At 48.1% G+C, this 18952-nt stretch overlaps 1 protein-coding gene across 2 annotated transcripts in view; it reads right to left on the reverse strand.

The window, feature by feature from the left end:
* The window catches only part of COL27A1 (collagen type XXVII alpha 1 chain), a 159511-nt gene that overhangs the window by 129663 nt on the left and 10896 nt on the right, over window positions 1–18952 (reverse strand). For both annotated transcript variants that reach the window (XM_037400496.1, XM_037400497.1), the window contains 2 exons: window positions 13085–14526; window positions 3652–3705 (listed from right to left, as the gene is read on the reverse strand). In XM_037400496.1, the coding sequence (XP_037256393.1) occupies window positions 3652–3705; window positions 13085–14526 (1496 nt within the window). The remainder of the gene's footprint in view (window positions 1–3651; window positions 3706–13084; window positions 14527–18952) is intronic.

Below are 18952 nucleotides of genomic sequence, written 5' to 3' on the forward strand. Positions count from 1 at the left end.
GACATAGATGTGCTGGCAAAAGCCCCTCATACAGCCAGTGTGGGAGCGAAGCTCACTGATTCCTGGGTGAGGCAGGAGTAGGCTACAATGGCACAGAAGTTATTGCTCCACCGGGAGCCCTTTGTTGACAGTTACTTGTAGAGCTATGTTAGCACAGCTCTGCTAGCAAAACCCAGCCTCAGTCACAGCCCCCCCATTAAACCTCCGTGTTTGAAGAAATGCAAAGGTCATCTGCGGAAATGAAGCACAACACACGTCGCTTGCACGGAACTGCTCTGCTCGAGTTGCTGTGCTTGCACCCAAGTGCCACCACTCACGCACACAGCCACGGAAGAGCGGTCCCACTACATGCCCAGCAAAGTGCTTTCACATCACGTAAAGCTGGGGAAAGCCTTCACTGCTAAATCTGCCTTTCCCCTGAGAGGCACCTCAGATCTTACACAGACACTTGTGAAGGCACACGGCACATTTATTTGAGAAGTGGTGTGGACAGATCTCTTGCTTATGCCTCAAATTCTTTAATGCAGACATAAAAGCCACAAACAATTGCGGGTGGATAGGGACAGAGAGAAAACCTTCCTGTCAGGCATGCTTGACCAACACAGCAACACCTACATAGGTTTGCTGAGCTCCTGAGCAAGTGTTATTAGCCGTCATTTCCAGTCATCAGAACTGCAACACTTCTACTCCTTTCCCTTGGAGTCCCTTAGGTAATAATGAGAAGGAGAAACACCCAGCTTTCACTTGTTATATATCTCTGCCTTCGTAGTTGCAGAGTGGAGCACAGGTATAGTCTGCATCTGTCTCAATGGGTCCCTGATGCTGTGTGATAGGGTGTAAAATTAATTCCATGCTCCTAAAATGGGGTTTGGCTTTTAAACTAAACCTGAGAAATTACCATTTTCAAGATGACTGCCCGTATCCACTTAGCTACCCCACCGCAGGTTGCACTGGAACACCGAGATGCACCCTGAACACAACCTCTTTCATGCTGCTACAAAGACAAGCGTTTGTTACTGCCAACCAGGGTAGCATTGCTTACACGGAAGAGCAACATTCCAGCTGCACAGGCCAGCCTCACGGTACTCACCTGCTGGAAACAAGGGGACAGAACCATGGGATGAGCCAACTTTTCTTACAAACTGTCACTGACCACCATCCCACCCTCAAAGCAGAAGCTAATCAGAGCTTTTGATTTACCCTGATCAATCTGGGAGGAGAAAGGGGGAAAACCCCCAGAGATTACACAGAATTCAAAGGAGTGGAAATGCTGCGCTACATCAGCAAGAGAGCAACTTTACGGTCTCACAGCTACAGAAGGTCATGAGTCAAATGCTGCTACTATATTTTCAAATGAGCCAAGTAATTGCATAAGCATTAATAATGCAGAAATTATGCACGCTACAAAGGCAATTACGGCTCACGCTTTAGGCCATAAACTGCATTTGTGACAAGAAAAAAATCCTTCCTTCCCCCTGGCATTGGCACTGCAAAGTTGCATGCAATACCCACCTCCCCTCAGGAGCTCCAGTTCTGGGCTAGAGCCTCATGGGACACCTCATGGGTTACCCATGGGCTGGGCTGGTGTAAGAACTCTGCAGCTGCTTTGTTTGAGATCAGGTTAGGCAGAGGTAGAACGTAACCTCTGCAGTATTGCATGTTTAATTTTAAGTGGCTCATGCACAAGAAAAGCAGAAGATGCAATAATTCCCCTAAGCCTGTCTTAGTTTCTGGCAGCTCCTCTTCTTTGCAATGAAATCCTTAAACCCCAAAGAACCACAAGAAAAAAAATAAAATAGTAGAAGCAGCACGTTGCAAAGTCAAAACAATGTATGCACAGAGCAGTTCTGTCTCCAGTACTCAGGCCAGACATTTGCAGAGTGACCCTTTTGCCCCCTCCCAAAATTAGCACAGCCTCTTTGCAGAGGTCTGAGCCAAGCCAGGCTCAGCTGTGCCGAGCACTTGCTAACTGGGAACTCTTTCCTGGGCCGATTCTCAGCACCTCTGGCAGGGACTGGACTCAGAAATCCTCTGTTGCTTATTGTCTTTCAGAGGTTCATCTTAAATATAGGATGGAGCAGGCCACAGCTGGGGAATAACAGAAATTATGACACTGCTTCCACAATGCTTTTTTTCTTCAGAAAAACTCAGGTTTTGGTAGGCAGTAGAATTCAGATGTAGGGCTGAAATTTGGTCACTCACACAGCAGGCAGGGTATGCAGCTGCGGTCTCCAGACACCACAGGATTGCAAGAAGTAACACCAAACACCTCCTGGGAGTAATGAGCTGGGGTAAGAACAAACTTTCAGCCTTAATGGGGACTCGCTAAGAACTGCAAGCTCCAGACAGCCTGCTGATGTGGTTGCTGCTCAGGTATTTGTAAACAGAGGGCATCAGGGTTGTATGACCAGTCGTACTGATGTTTCACTAAAGAACGTATCTAATGGGGGGCAGATTGTTCTGTCTGTAAAACACAAAAGCCTGGTGCTGTCGAAGACCTTACACTTACAGCCCGAGTCAGTGTTTGGGACTGTTGACATCCATCCCAGGCTGCAGGGCACCCTGCAGACCCCCTGGATCTCACTGTTGTAGAAAGGAGGTGCGTTTATCTTTCCTGGTTACTGCAAGATCTCACAGGACTGTAACAAGTGTCCTCAGGGAATGCACAGCCTTCTAGCTCTGAGCCTCTTGGTTGTTCTTTAAAGACATTACATGGGGTTGAGTTTTAGCCAAGTATGTGTGAGGAAATCTCCCTCTGCTGCCAGGCCAGGATGCTGCCTGGATCACGGATCCAAATATTCCCTTCTTCCAGCCTCAGACACTTGCATCTTTTGACTCCCAACCCACATCAGTTCAGTGCTCAGGAAATGGGCTCCATGACTGCACCTTGTGGGACAGCACCATGCTACCATGAAAACGGTGCCAACACTGACCGTATCCAGGTCAGGCACGTTGCCCAGCTTTGGGAGGCTGCTCCTGCAGCTAGGCCAGTGCAGGAAGCTTTTCCCACAGCTCACTGCAGCACTCAGCACCAGATGTTTCCTTGGTATAGCACTCAGCGTTCAAAGATCTGCATCAGAATTTAATGTGGGGAGGAAGAAATTCAGGAATTTGCAATGGACCTCGTAGAACAGCTAGGAGGTTTTGCTCTAGATCTTGAAAAGGAGTCAGAGAGCAGGTCTCAGTCTGGGGAACAGAAGAGCTCATCCTTGTGTTTGAGTCCTTGGTCCTAGATCATGGTCCCATGTGAAGGCATACTGCCAGTGAAGGACCTCGAAGGAAGCGATTTGGGAAGCTGGGGAGAGCGAAGGACAGAACAAAAAGCAAGCAAAACTAATATTCAGCACTGGTCTTGCAAGAAGGAACGGATATCGGAAACAAAATGAGACAGACAGAGCTCATACTTCTGACAGCCACTGGGAAACATTCATCCCCAGCCTTTCCTGGTGCCAAACAGCACAGGGAGGCTGCAAATCACCGGTGTGGCCTCCTGAAAACCTTTAACGGGGAATGAGAGAAAGGAGGCTGGCCAGACCTCAACAGTGGGGCTTGCAGTGATCGTAAGTCAGCCACAGGAACATACGACAGCCCTTGGAACAGTAGGGCAGGCAGACGCAAGCACAAATGGATAGAAACTTTTAAATCACTTACTCGGGAACCTCTCTTGCCAGGTGGTCCTGGTAAGCCCGGCAGACCTGGTGGACCCTAGAAAAATAAAATCAAGTATTAATGACAGTTGTATAACAGGATGGTGCTCCTGGCAGTTTCAGAGAGACCCATAACACGACCATCTGGAGAAGACCTGAGGACAAGGGCCAGTTATAACACCATAGCCAGAATTTCCCTCCAACTCACACTATTACTAGAAAGGGATAAAAAGCCATGCACAATAACACCTGCAGAAGTGTGTATTTCCACAGAGAGGGAGCGTTCACGTCTTTCTGCTGTGGACAGCATTCCCGTGATCACAGCTGTGTTTCATGCCTTCACTTCTCCCGGACCCGTGCTGTAACACAGGGTAACACAACTGTCTCTCCGCTTCAGTTTCCTGCTGCGTGCTAGCACACCACAGAAGTAACGTGTTAGCATCTTGGCAATGGAAGAACATTGTGTTTTGTAATATGTATCAGCTGAGGATATATAGCTCATGGTATTGTAGGTTCCTACATGAGTTACCACATAATCACATCCCAGCATTTCATATTTCAAAGTGGTGTCTTATAAAACATAATAAAATTGGTGTCAATGTTGGAAATTCTTAAGTACGGCTCTGTAACATAAGAGAGGTCAACTCATGCACGTCAGAGTAGTGGGGGTTCTTGGAAGAGGGTGAGAACGAAGTGGAGATATCAGGCGCCCAGCTGTGCACTGATCTGAAACAGGTTAAGAAAAAATACTTAACCAATGAAGTTTGAACCCCTTTGAATTTATTAATTTATTTATTCATTTTTTCAATGGACTGGATAACTCAGATTTCTGGAGAGCCATTTGCTCCTCATAACTCTTCAAAACTTCTTTTCCCCCCAAGCAAAACATGCCTAGCAAGAATAACTGCTAATTAAAGTGTCTCCCAGAGGATTTATATTCTAGTAGCTTGTTACAAAAGAGGACCTTTCATTGCATCCAGGGGAGAGAGCGGCTCAGAGCAGCAGACTGCCGGCTGCTTGGAAGGCAGCCCGAGCTCTGGGATGGTGCGGCAGGCAGGAGAGCAGGTCCCGGGAGCCATGCTCTGCGGGGCAGATGGGTGCAGCGCTGGCAGCAGGTGCAGCGTGGGCCACCCCAGCGGGACCTGCCGTGTGCGACGCCCCGAGGAGCTGCCGCGGGGCTGCCCCTGCTGCGGGAGGGCCAGGCACAGCCGCCCCACTCAGGCTCCGCAGCCGGCTACCGGCCCCGAGGAAGAGCAAAAAGTTCATGATCTACAGTGTGGTTTTCAGGAGCCATCAAGGCGTGATTTAGTTACAACAATAAACCCTGGAGATCCCTACCCTAAATCTCATGCCCAGGATAAGACTTTGAACAGAGAAAACTTGCCTGAACCATACAGGTAACTGATGAATAAACACTCCCCTAATATTACGAACCCTCCTATAGAAAAGCAGCAAATTAATTTGTATAAAAGCGATCTTTATAAAAACCAGACATTCAGCCAAACTTGGTACAGCAGAAAAAAAACCAGAGGAGCAGTAAGCAAAACCCAGAGTAGATCTCTCTATGCTACCAATTTGTCAGGACATCAAACGAACCACATTTTTTTTCCTGTAGTTAGTTCTATCTGTAGTAAAGATGACAAGAGGATTGTTTTAAAAGCGTTAAGAGCCTACACAGCATAGAACAGCTAATGCCCCACGGGGAGGGACTTCTACCACTGTCTCACTCACTGCTACTGCCCAACGCTGCTGCCTCTTCTGGAGGTTTCCAGCCTCTATAGCCTGGGACACTTCATCTGATCCCTTTGCAAGTTTCTTATTGCTGGCTAACACAGTATTACTGGTCCTTGTATTAACAACCCTCATTGATACAGCTGACCTTCATTTTAGCAATATACACAGCGTTTTAACCTGCTATTGTGCTAGCCCAGGGCCCCGTGCATAATGCAATTATACAGCTGTGCAAATAGACACATGATTGTAGGGTTTTTTAAGCCTCATGTATAATTGTGTTCCAGAATCCAAGCTTTTATTAAAAAAATCCCCCTTGCCCTTTTAGTTGGGAAGGTAACTATCAAAACGTGAATCCAATGCAACAGATGCAGCGACAGTTAACAGTTTACCAAAGATTAATTCAAGTCCTTAACCTCTTCTCCATCAAAACCCATCCCCGTTTACCCTTGGAAGGAGAAGTAAAAGAGAAGGCGCAACTGTCTGCGTTCCCTGCGTACCAGAATCTAGGTGACCTTTTCCACCTTCCTGCTAACAGCAGCTGCAATTGTACTTGGCCACTTGAGTAAAAACCTTCTCCAAAAATGTGGGTTGTTCAGAATAAACTAAAGCTAACATAAAAATAAGGAGAGAGTTAATACCTGCACTGGAGTAGGAATATGGAGTTAAGGGAAAGGCATCTAGCTGGAATAGCACAGAAAGAGCAGTGCGTAATTCAAAAGCCCCTATCACTTTGTTTTGGTTTAAATTTCCTTTCCTTCAGCTTTTTTTTTTTTTTTTCTCTCCTCCCCTGAAGGGTAAGAGGAATAAGGTGACTGTGGGATGAGTGGCCAAAAGGTGCCAGCCGCTACAGTGACTGCATAAGGCGAGAGCGTGACCACATATAATCACAGGCAAGCCAAGGTGGAAGAGGACTGGGGTAGCTAGATGGACACGGGTAGCTGTGAGACATGACACGCTGCAAGACCACCTTCTAGCTCCTCACATGGTTCCTTGGTAGATGGATTGGCTGGGACATGCACTGTGCCCTCCTAGTGACTCTCTTCTCCTCTGCCTTGTATGTACGCCTCTACAGCATCCAGCTCCGGTTCTCGAGCATGAGGCCCACATCAGACAACTGCCTTTGCCTGGGGAGAGCAACACTGAAATACACATGAAGAAAAATGCACATCCGAAGAGGCAGCCAGAGAAGAACAAGACTGGAGCAGGGCCCAGCTACTTACAGATGATGAATGCAGTCCCACTGAAAACATAAGGCTCCGAGACATGGAGAGTACAAGACGTCCATCAACGAGCCACCGCACAGCAAGCTGCTAGGAGTCCTCCTGGAGGTAGTGCCCACGCAGTCCCTACGCTCACCAGAGACATCTTCCCCCCCCGCCACTAACGCAGGGGTGCGGGGAAGAGTTACAGTGATCACACAGAGGCTGTCTGGATCTTTCCGTTGTTCTCTTTAGAGCATCCCCTGGGAATTCCATAGGGAGCAGCGGGAAGTGCTCCGAGAGGCAGGGAGGCTCCTTCTGCCTGGCACCTGGAGGCAGATACCACTTCTCTGCTTCTGCCCTCCCATCGCACAGACACCCCATGACCGCAAAGCTGAGAGCCTCCCGCAGCGCCTGGCTTCTTGCCTACTCCTTTGTGCAAACCGATGGCAGAGAACACACACCCCGTTATCACACAACGCAAAATCAGAGATCAAGGAGAAACATGGCAGAAGCAGATACTCTCTCTCTTCTCAAGCCAAACAGCTGAATTGTTAACCAGCCCGAACAGTTCTGTGAAACAGCTAATGGCAGCCACATAAAAGTTTAACCCTTCTCAGTTTCCCACGGTAGCATTAGCAACGATGACTGATCCCGCTAAATGATTACAGGATTTATTCTAAGCTGCTGCTGGGAAACTTTCTGGCGCAAAAGGGACTTTTTTTTCTTAGCTTTTTGAGCTTCAGATTGCAAATGGAAAATTAAGCTAAGTTGTCTGAAAGGGAAATACATTGGACCCTGAGGACAAGAGAAATCTCACCATTTCCTCTTGCTGCCAAGATCAGCGAGTTTATACCTCTGCCTCTCCCACATCGTGACCCTCCTCACACTGCTTCCTCTGCCTGTGGCAATGCCACTGGGAGCCGTGTGCCTTCAGATCTCCAAACCTGAGCAAGGCTGAACCTGTTGGGAGACAGCTTGAAGGAAAGCATAATCGGTACAGGAACTGGTGCTGGTGATTTGGGAAATGACTTGCTTCCTTCTGAATGACTACTGAATCAACTTACTCAGATAGCAAAGTACTCCTGTCATAGTTTCCCAGGGGGCAAGTACTCAGACTAGTAGCAAACAGCTGACTATTACCCAGGACACAATTCAGCTCATGTTCCAGTGCACGCTGATACTCTGCTTTAGGGTCTCTCCACTGTACATCTGCTCCGCCCCCCCCCCCCCCAGCATCACTGCCACAGTTCTCCTTTATCCCAGAAAAGGCTGTTCCAGAGGTGGGCATCCTGCACTGTGCGAAACACTGCCAGGACTGAAGACAAAACATTCCTTCTTAGATGCTAATGCATGTGGTAAAAAACAACTTAAAAGGGAGTTCAGAAAATGCATCAAAAGCTTCTCCCCACATTGGCATCAATTTCTGAGCAGTGATGTTACCCCTGCAGATAGAGAACCTGTCTTGTTTTCTTTCCCGAGGAAAACAAGGCACATTCCATAGGCAAGGCCACTGCCACAAACCCACCGTTCAGCCTTGTACGTCTGGAAAGCACCAGCACAGAGGTGCTAGGCAGCTACAGGGGCAGCACTAGAACTACAAATACCCCGCTCAGGAGAACAGGAGAAGACCTCATCCTCGAAGGACACGCCAACCCCTCCCCACCGTGCCGACCTTGCCAGGAACTGCGCACAGAGGGAGACAGGACCTAAACTAAAACCTGGCTTAAAATACTGCCTAAAAAAATCTGGAATTCTTTTTTTTTTTTTTTTTTTTTTTGGGGGGGGGGCGGGCGGGGGAGGAAATCCAGCACTTCAGTTACTTTCTTCTGCCATACAGACTCAGCGTATTACATTTGGACACATCTGGGTTTCAACCAGTCTGAAAAGAAAAAGGCCTCATAATTCTGGCAGGGACAGGCACGTTGGTGGAAAGCCAGTCTTGTAATATGATTTCTTCAATAGACACAGATGTTTATCCTGGGTCCATACAGCACCTATCACAGAAAAGTCCTTGTCCACAACTGGATTCCTGATAGAGTGGCAGTACAATGCGTAACAAAACACTAGTATTCCAGCTTGATGAAAGCAGCTTTTCTATAGAGACATTTCAGGAACAGTCTCTGCATGAGACGCTTCAGACTCCCGAGCAATCTCAGACCTTGGAAAGAAGTCTGAACGGGCGTGAAGAAATAAAGGATCGCCTGTTCTATCACCCGCTTTCTATTTTTAAAGATTTATAAACATACCTGTATATGTTTATACAATACATCCCCACATTCTTTGCAGCACATTTATCTCAATCACACTTCCAACTACTGCTCGTCAAAGCGAACTTTGTTTTACACAAACAGAGCTCTCTGATGCTTAGTCATTTGCTTGCAACAAGATTTCCCTTTGGGGATAGTTCTGGTTAAATTAGCAAAAAATTGTGATCCAACTGTGTGTGTGAGGCTAAAACTTTTCCCATGTATTATACAAAGCATGTGATCGCTTTTTTTTTATGACTCATTCATTAAGAGACATTCAAACACATTGTGTGTTCCTCAATTTATCATCGGCTGTCAGCTCGAGTAGCCTTTTCTGGTACAAGGAGGACTGGAAATAGGCACTTCGTATTTTATCAGCGTTCCCAATCACCTCTCTCTCCCCTACCCGCTGATTGAATTGGCAAGGATTGCTCCTTTATGAAAGGAGCTGGGCTCCAAGACAAACTGCTGGTGCGGAAGATGGCAGCTGGAGCAGTCTAGACTGGGGACATTCAGAACACACCCGCCTTTGAAAGGGGGCTGCTGCCACGCGGGCTCGAACCTGGGTCTCCTGGCCACACACCACCCTGTGCTGGGGGACAGGGGCCGCTGGCACACCCACCCGTGGGCTCTTCCCACTCAGATGCTCGTGAAGTTGGTTGAAACATGCTCCCTCCTTCCCTCCCCACTCCTCTTGCGTTACTCAGTGCTTCCACAGCCTCTTAGCGAACTCAGCCCACTCCTCCGCGCGCTCAGCATTAGGTATGGTTTTCTTGCTCTAAAAATAACCCTCAAGCACTTGTCAAAAGAGTCAATAGTTGGTTGTCGGGTCCAAAAAGCTATAGAATTACAGCCTTATTATATAGGAGGAGAAAGGTCCAACTTGGGGTACGCTGTGGGCGGCCCAGCCAGACCCCAGCTGTGCCCAGAGCAAGGGGTTTGCTCCAGCTTTCCCACATTGCGGCGAGTACACACATCCCAGCGGGCAGGGCTGGTGGGCAGGGAGCGGCTACCGCCCCCTAAACCTGCCCGTCAAACCTGCTGCTGGTATAGCCAAGCAAATGATACCTCATCCGCCACAGGAGTCAAACACCTAGCACATCGCAGCTTTGCAAGGGTTCCAGGGCTTGACATGCTGGCAACAAAATGCTTTTTTTCAATATATTTTCCTTTTGTGGGCGTCCAAGCTATTTGCAGGCATGCGCTGGGGTCACGCTGCTCTGCAAGCTGCGCAGAGGTGCGTTTGGCCCCGCGCAGGGGCTGGAGGTCTCAGGCAAGGCTCCGCAGAGGTGCTGCAGGCAGCCGTGGGGATGATTCAGAGGAACATCTGCCAGCTGCTGAGTCAGTGCTGTGTTACTGACTTAGCATGATGTTTGGGTGTTCTTTTTGCTATTCCCCCGCTCCAAAAGAAATGTAGAACCGAGATCCCAAATGTTTGTGGTTATTAATTGTTCCCAAGAAATTTTTCTTTTTTAAGAACACATTATCCTCCCTTCCTTAGCCACCCAGCAAACCAAACATTCCTGAAGAATTAATCCTCTACCATTGGTTGCATGTGGGATGCAACATCTCTGCTTCCTGTTGCGCAGCACCGTGGCGGTCTGTCGGGACAGATAAATCCACCCAGGGTGCTGCCTTTCATTGCTAGGTGAACAGATCCTTTTAGCCCCTTGCTTGCACTCCCCTAACCACGTGGACACCTCCCTCCATTGTGGGGATGGAGCCCTTCTGCACAGCTAAGGTATACCAGTTACTCTGGTAGCATTCGGAAAGCCAGAATTGCAGAGACCACAATGTGCAAGTCATCACTGCCTCGCACCGTGGCTCTCATTCGCATCCTGGTTTTGGGATGGGATGATCAAGATGAAAGACGGTCCTTCCTCTCCAAGCAGAAGCCAGACAGTTAGGGTGCTGCCGGCTGCCAGCCTGCCTCTGCCCCAGAGAACCTCGCCAAGGTGGCCCCAGTCCTTGCTGAAAAGGTAAAGGCAATTTCCCATACACGCTTCTCTGCCCAGAGGGACAGCGTTCTCAGAGACCTTGTATCAGGCAACACAAATGGGAAAACTAATGAATCATCGTACCCTTCCACCCGTGCACCAGACACCGTGGGTGACGTTCCCAGCCCCTCACCTGTCCCGTCCTGGCAAAGCGCCGGGCTGCGGTACCACGCAGCAGAGCAGGAAGGGCTGCACTGACCTCATCCACAACGGCTGCCCAGCACCGCGGGGACGGCGCCAGGTAATTACTCAAGCACAGAACATTTATCAGCACTTGCTCTGAAACATGCTCGTCTGGCCATAGAAGTGCTACATTAATTTCTCAACATGTCATCCCTGTTCCAGTCTTTTCCCCTCTTTTTCTTCACACGTCAGAGACATCCAGCGAAGTACGGTGCAGAGATCTGAGTGAGTCACAGGAGCTATCAAGCTCTGCATGGCAGCCAGCTGCAGCCAAGCCATAACCTTTCCCTTCCAAAGTGACAACTTTTGTTTCCAGCAGTCAAAGAGGATAACAAGGCCAGACAGAGCCTCAAAATGTTCTCCTTTCCCTCAATTCAGGACTCCCGTTGTTCTCAGACGGGATGGAAAAACCCTGCCATCTCTTCCCTCAGCCCTCTACAGCCTGAATTTGTTTCTTTGCTATGATTCACAAGCTGAAAGGGATTTTCCACTCCAGTTCAATAATAAGCACTTTACATTGCAGGGGGAACCGGGGGCTTGGAGCTCGGTCACCCTCATGACACTTGCAGGGTAAGAGGGTGGAAAAGGTCGGGATTTCACTGGGCTCAGAGCAGGCCACCCACACCCACCCCTACAGGTAAGTCGTGTTTTAAGAGAAGTTCACAGTTACCAAATTTCTCCTCTTGGAAATATGCCTAAAACAACTCTCCATGCAACACAGCAGGCTGCCCAAAGACAAAATCGCCGAAGCTCAGTCCGTCTACTCAGGGATTTACCACGGTTCCTCCGCGCAGACAGACCGCACCAGGGCCGCATGCCTGCGCCAGCCTGCGCCCCATCCCCTGCCCGCGTAGCACGCCCACCCCTCCCACAGGGGGACCTTCCAGCAAAACACCCCCTCAGTGACTCCCTACCCAAATGACAAGGAGAGAAATCACCACACTGCTTTGAACTGGGACGGGCGGGAAATGTAAACCATCCAGGTAAGCACCCACTGGGGGCTCTGGGGAGGCAAACCCCACGTTTCACTTCAGGTGTTACTCACAACACGAGCGGCACATCTGCAGGCACGAGTGCTGTCGATTGTGTTCCGCAAGCCAGTCTCAATATTTCCATTGTAAACCCTTCTTTCACTATTTTAAGAAGTCAGCTGTAAAAATTTGCTCTAGGCTGGAACTTGGCAACCAAAGTCTCCGTCTGGGAGAAACCTATTTTACATGTACAATCCCTCTCTCTCATATACACAATATAGCAAAAGGCTGGGGCTGGAACACCAAATCCTCCAAAAAGTTGGCCAGTTTAAAGATCCTGTTTGCATTCTTGTGTTTGGAAAAAAAAAAAAAAAAAAAAAGCTAGCAGATAATTAGTGTGGTCTGACTGCTTTTAGCATTACAAAATGTGTATATACTTTTATGATGGCCAAGATATACACCCGGAGAGTAGTTATTGTGTGGAATGCAGCAGTTAAATTTATAAGGGAAACTCTTTGCACGTTTTAAGTGCAGGCTATAAGAAATAAAAAAAACCAAACTTATATCATAAAAATAGAAGAGAGCTTGTTTAAAAAAATAATTCCTGAAGCAATCTCTGTACTTGCATTCGCTCAAACAGGGCAGTTTTCTGGAAACGTGAATTTCAGGCACAACACAAATTAATAAGCAGTGTGTTACTAATAGTTAATTTCAGCATGTCTTTGAGGCACCTGCGTTTTCTTTGCAAGGTGACCAACAGTTCTGCCCTCTTGCCCCTGAGTAAAACCAGGGGTGTGGAACAGAGCCCCAACCTGGCCATCAAAATTTTAACCAGCAACTTGTAGGAAGGAAGGAAATTTTTTTTTCTTAAGTTTAACATTAAGCAGCAACTTTAATCACAGACTTTTTAAGAGCACCCAAGTTTACACCGAGATATATGCTAAAATTGTGCACATCAGAAGTGTCACAGTGCCTGGCTGCTGCTATTTCCAGCTGTCGAGCTGTCCCACTCCGCTAAGCTCTACAGAAACCCTCGCAGGTGAGGGTCTGCCCACTGCTGGGCTGAGCTGTGACTGAACAGCAGCATCAAGAGCCTGAACTCACCTGAGGTCCTCTCTCTCCTTTCACTCCTGGATATCCCAGTAAAAATGGAAACGGAGTGGGCCCGAGGGGATCGAAGATTTGATAGCCATCAGTCGCAGCTGGGGTTGTGAGGTTGAAGGCCAGAGCCCTGGCTCTGGAGGTGGGACGGGCAGACCCCAGGGCTGGTTTGCTGTACACCAGAGGGACACTGCTAGGATCCACCTTCCTGGCAGGTGATGGCACGTGCTTCTTTGGAACAGGCCCGTTGCTTGGGTTCTGCGGAGTCTGCTTCAGGGTGACAAAGTGGACATTGCTGGTTGTGTTATCAGTCATCCTCTTCATTGGCTTTACAGTAATGGGTGCTTCGGAGGGCTCCAGGGTCGGTTTTTGGTTGATCTTCTTTTTGGTCTCTTGCTTGGACTCCTTCCTGCTGGCTGTGGCAGGGCTCTGGCTTGTTGGTGGGGCCTTTTTGGCAGTGGGAAGGGGGGGTTTCTCCATGCGCATGCTGGGAGTGGGCCGAGACACCCTGGGGGTGGTCACTGTCCCCCGAGGGAGAGAATGGGTGGGTGGCTGTGTTTCAGTACTTGATGGAACAGAAGATGAGGCCACCGTGACCTTTGTGGCTTTGGTTGTCAGTCTGAGCAGTGATGGCGGGGATGATGCCAATGTGATGGTTGTTGCACCTGAACCCCGAGTCTTGAGGGGTGCAGTGACCCTGCCAAACTCCAAGGATGGGGCAGCAGTGGTCAGGTTCTTCAGACCCTGCAGCGAGGGCTCCACATGCCGTGGGGTACTCAGGGAGGTGCTGGGATCCCTGGGCAGGAGCGGGATGAGGGGGGGCAGGTTCGGCCGGTAGGTATCTGCTTGCCTGCACTGTTTTTTCAGGTATTTACAGTAATGATGAGCTGCCTTGGCGGAAGGATAAATATCGAACTGGCAGATGGCTCCTTCAAACTGCACGGAGTGCTGGTTGATCTTCCCAAAGAGGAAAGATCCATGTGGATCCAAAGCCTCGTCCTTTTTAAAATGCAAATCCGCATGTACTCTGCGCTTCCCACAAGAAGTAAATAAAGTGACTGTCTGGCCACGGATGTTGATGGCCATATTGTGCCACTGGCCATCATGGACATTGTAATCAAAATATACAGAGCGCTTGTGGCCCACATATACTATGATCTTCCCAGGCACAAACTGGACCCCCAGCTGCAGTTTTTTCTTTTTGCTCTTGACAGCAAAGAGAAAAGCATTGTTGATGCGGTGGGAGCAGAGGCTCAGCACTAGGAGCAGGTCAGTGCTGGAGCCTGCGGGGAGGATGGTGCTGACTGGTGCTTCGACACGTGCCCGCTGAGTGAAGATGACCCCTGATTTGAAAGGAATGACTCCTTGAGGAACTGTACGTGATGAGGACCATCCGCTCGATGGCCTTTTCCCTGACAGGCCCAGTCTTTGAAGAACATCCACACCTGAAAGGGAAGCACAAAGAAAACGTGAGGCGTTGGGCAACCCAAGGTCTGGATGGGTATGGGGGGGCCAAACCAGTCCATGCAAAAAGGCAGCAGGTTGCAGGAACACCCAACCATCCTCTCACATGTATACGTTCAAATAATCAGAATGGAGAGCGTGTAGCTCTTCCGCATGTTGCGTGAGGTGCAAGTGCACGCTCAACTTAGTTACCAGTGATTGCCGAAATGCATTAGGCCCATGGTGCATGTGGCTAGCTATCCTGTCCCACCAGAGACCACCTCCAGATGGTCTGGAGGGAGCTGACCTCACCAGAAGGAAATTTCCCACTGAGCACCAATGGTCCACTTCTCTGGGATTTAATTCCGAGTACTGACCACACAGCTGGAAAGGAATTTGAACAACAGACTGAGCTGGGATTGCAAAATTTTATATCCCCAGAAGGCAAGTAACAGAACTTTCAAAGGGAGCAAAAGCCTTGTATCTGTCTCTCTCCAAATTGGTAAGAAGCAGCTTTTGATCTTTGAGAGTCTGAAGAGTTTAGGGAAGCGAAGGTGCCCCCCAGCACGAAAAAATTGCACCTAGATTTTGCTGAACCACTCAAGGTTCTCAAGAGCAGTACTTTTTCCCAGCAGATCAACTTACATCCTTAAATTATTTTAATAGGTTGAAGGAACCAGACTTGATTTGTGAAGAGCTGAGAAATTAGGTATGGCTGCCACCGAGCAGGTGAGACTCGCCTCCAGTGTTTGTCACCTAGGGGCGAGGTGCCTGCTCCAGCCAGAATGAGAGGGACCGATGCCCAGAGACAGCTTTCTCCATCAACTCCAGGAGAAGTCTGCAATGGACAGACAAGGAGAATCCTCTGGTTTCTGGCCCTGAGGTCTAACAGGAGTCACACACAGCTTGGAGTCCAAGGCAGATTAGCAGGCAACAGCAACACGAACCAGAGCCAGCTGGCAGCAGCCTCGGCTGAACTACTTCAGTGGGGAAGATGCAGAGTTCTATGTGAGAAAAGCTGCAAAGGTGAACATGCCCAGACCTGACAAAGGTGCTCATGCACCCAAAAGCCTGTTCTCTTGATCCAGCTCAATCACTTTGTCTAATAAAAGATCTTACCTTTATCCATCTATACCACGTAGGTAACGCTATAATGATTACCATGACACCACTGCTGCTGAAAATGAGCTAGGATAACTGGATTTCCTTCCCTCTTCCCTGCCCAAATGCAATCCCCATTACTCGATGACCAGCTAACTCTTGTATTTAAGTGCTCTTCCGGGAAGCTAGCCTGGGCTGTACAACCCAGATGCTGACCTCACAAGGTAAGTATTTAACAATCAGAAATACAGCAGTGTCAATCATGGCTGCACGTCAGCTAACACCATGGGATTGCTGCTTTGCTAGATTAAAAGTAAATCAAAGGTTGTCCAAAGAAAAAACAAGTTTCTCCTGTAAAGGGGCCTTGGAATTTGGTCTCTTTCACCCTTAACTATTGAATATTCAGCACAATATCCAATATTTGGAGAACTGGCATTTAAAAGAGATCCTCAGCATTGGCCATAAGGGTCGTAGACTCAAGCCAGTCTGAGGTCTGTAATGTGGCTGGCTAGGAAGGGAAGAGAATAATGACAAAACCTCTGTTCCTTGACTTTGGCAAAAACCTTGGCCATTTTTGTATGTAAGAACAAGTCAATCAATATTTACTTTGTCTGAGCTGAGCTTTATTTCCACCTCCCTTTTTTAAGGCAGCTTGACTCATTTCCTAGCAGAGACTACCCTGGAGAAGCTGTGTCAGATGTGAAAGGGGATGGAAATTTTCCCACTCTAGGCAGAGGGGATCATTTACTGCACAGCATCTGCAAGTGTTAATAACAGTGCTTCTCCCATACTGTGAAATCCTTGCCCCCCCCCCCCCCCCCCAGTTTTTCTGCCATACTGCCCAACAGGGCTGTCCCTCAGCACAGCAGAGGTGGAGGCTTCCCCTCTCTGCACTGAATGGAGCAATCACAGCAATATCTTCATACTGGATAATCTCCAGAGCCCACGAAACAGTAAAGGCCAAAGCCTGGCTTTAGTGAAGTTAAGTGGGACCCTTGCCACAGACTTCAAAGGCATCAGGATTTAGCCCTAAGGAAATAAATTTACCACTTAAACTAGGAGCTAGACTCCAGCTTCCAATTTCTACATGTATTTTTAGGTTCTCTCCCAGAGACAGACAGTGGTGCGTCTCTACTAGGCAGAGATGCTTTACACCACAGGAGCTATTCATCTGGTAGCTGCTCTTCAAAGACACGAGGATGTTTCCCTGCTCAGAGGATGCCGCTCCTGTTTGCAATACCAAGCCAACTGCCTCGTTAGCAGCTGCATCCAACAGTGCTTAAAAAAAGAAAAAATCACAACTCAACCACTCCTTTCCCTCACAACCCAATAAGGTAGAGCCAAATTCTTGATGCCTACGCAAAACCTGATTAAGAGAGACCTCATGCCGGACATGTATGTGGATTTTCCAGCACCAGGTCCAGGCACACAGCTCAGGACTCCTGTGCACCCAGCCCATCTGCCTCTCCATCCCATGCTGACTGTCCTGGGCTGGTGGGACACATCCCCCGGGATGACAGGATGCAAGGTAATTTTGGCTTCCTTAAGTAGCTCCAAGTTTAGCAAAGCATTTTTTCCCCTTCAAATTTTTTCCTCTGTAGATTTTTCCATCAAAACACATTTTAAAAAAAAACGTTCACTTAGAGCTGCCTGGTCCCAGGTGCCTTAAAGCTAGTTGCAACACTCCTGTAGCAACATTTGAGCAACTGGGAAAAACTTTTCTAGCAGACTCTGTGCATGAAGTGAGATGCAGAGATTCCTGAACAACCACATGACCATCTCTGAAAGAGGGGATAAAATGTTTTATGGCTTTCCTTCCCAACTCTTTCTTTCCTTCCCCCTTTCCCCATGCAAAAAGCTTCATAGGAAAAAGAAGCCAAAAAGTGGGAGAGAAATAACTTGCAGCTTCCTAGAATCCAGCAGCTGAGATGCGATGCCTACAGCTAAAATGGGGTTGAACAAATGCCACATTTCCAAAAGTTACTGCCCAGACCCTTAGTCAGTGCACATCAGATGAACTCACTAACCTCACAATCTTTCTTTTATGGAAAAATCATCTTCTGCATTCCCTGATTTTCCAGTGCACAGGAAGACCCCTAAGCCTTACAGTAAGAACTACTGTGTTTTCCAAAGCCCACAGTGTTGGCTTCATTTCATCCTTACACAGACCTACGAACAAGCTCTTACTGCTTTTGTAACTCTTGTGTTTGAAAATCCTGAGCGAGAATACAGTCTCAAGTCACCAGCGTTTCCTTACAGCTTCCTTGAAAGTTTTTCCTTTCTGGTACCCAGGAGAACAGCCTGTCTCTGACTGCGAGGAAACCAAGCAAGATTTTAAAAAAAGTCTTTTACTGCAAAGAAAGTATCTCAGAGGGAAGTTATGTACCATGCTAAGGTAATGCAATAAAAGCAAAGCAAGAGTTTCCTTTAGACTGACGGTAACAAAAGACATGGCACCATCCTGTAATTATCATGGGAGTAAAACGATGGATAGAGATGAATCTAAACAGCGTATTAAAATCTGCTTGAAAAGAGGGACGCCAAGACACAGTATTTATTCTGCCTCTTTATGAGCTGACATAAAACTTGCTCTGAAAACTGCTTGACTAAGTAATTCAGCCAGATGTTCACCTCTTTTGCATTGAAGCAGAATTTGGAAAATATTACATTTTTCAAAATTGCTGATGGCAGGGATGTATTTCCCCCCCACGTAAAAAGTGCTTTGTGGGCTGGCTTACAGCTGAGCATTGACCAACTTTCTATTTTTCCTTCATGTTTCAGAGGCTAAGAGGAGAGCCCTGGAGCCTGCTAGTCCGCTTATTGCTGCCTACTGATTGCAGAGGAAACTGTTCGGTTCTAGCACGTATCTATCTAAAGCATCCATGTGGAAGAGGTGTTGCTGTTTTAAGAGGAGATATCTCCTTTACAAACACATGTTGCAGAGATGCTCAGCTCCCACTACCAACTGTAAAAGATTACTTTTTTTTTTTTACTTTGTATACTCTGAAGCTTTGTATCTCCTCTTGTGGGGCTACTGACTATTGTACCCCAATTTTGTCCTGCCCCCAGCAGCACTAGGGGGGCGATGCCTGGAGAAGGGGTGTAAAGGCAGGGTGGAGGGGTCTCATCACACCCCTATAGAATGCTTTCCTTACAGCACAGGGACTGGACCAGACATAGTCATTCTACTATTAACCACTCCTCTGGGATTTTTAGTCCTCAAACTTGCTTTTACTTTTAGAATTCCCATCACTTCTGTATGCCTAACATCCTATGTGCCTGCAGAGGCATGACTGGGCTGCATTCAAGTCAAGGAAAGAGCCGTCT

Source organism: Falco rusticolus, chromosome 9, assembly GCF_015220075.1.
Source record: "Falco rusticolus isolate bFalRus1 chromosome 9, bFalRus1.pri, whole genome shotgun sequence".
NCBI classification, from domain to species: domain Eukaryota; kingdom Metazoa; phylum Chordata; class Aves; order Falconiformes; family Falconidae; genus Falco; species Falco rusticolus.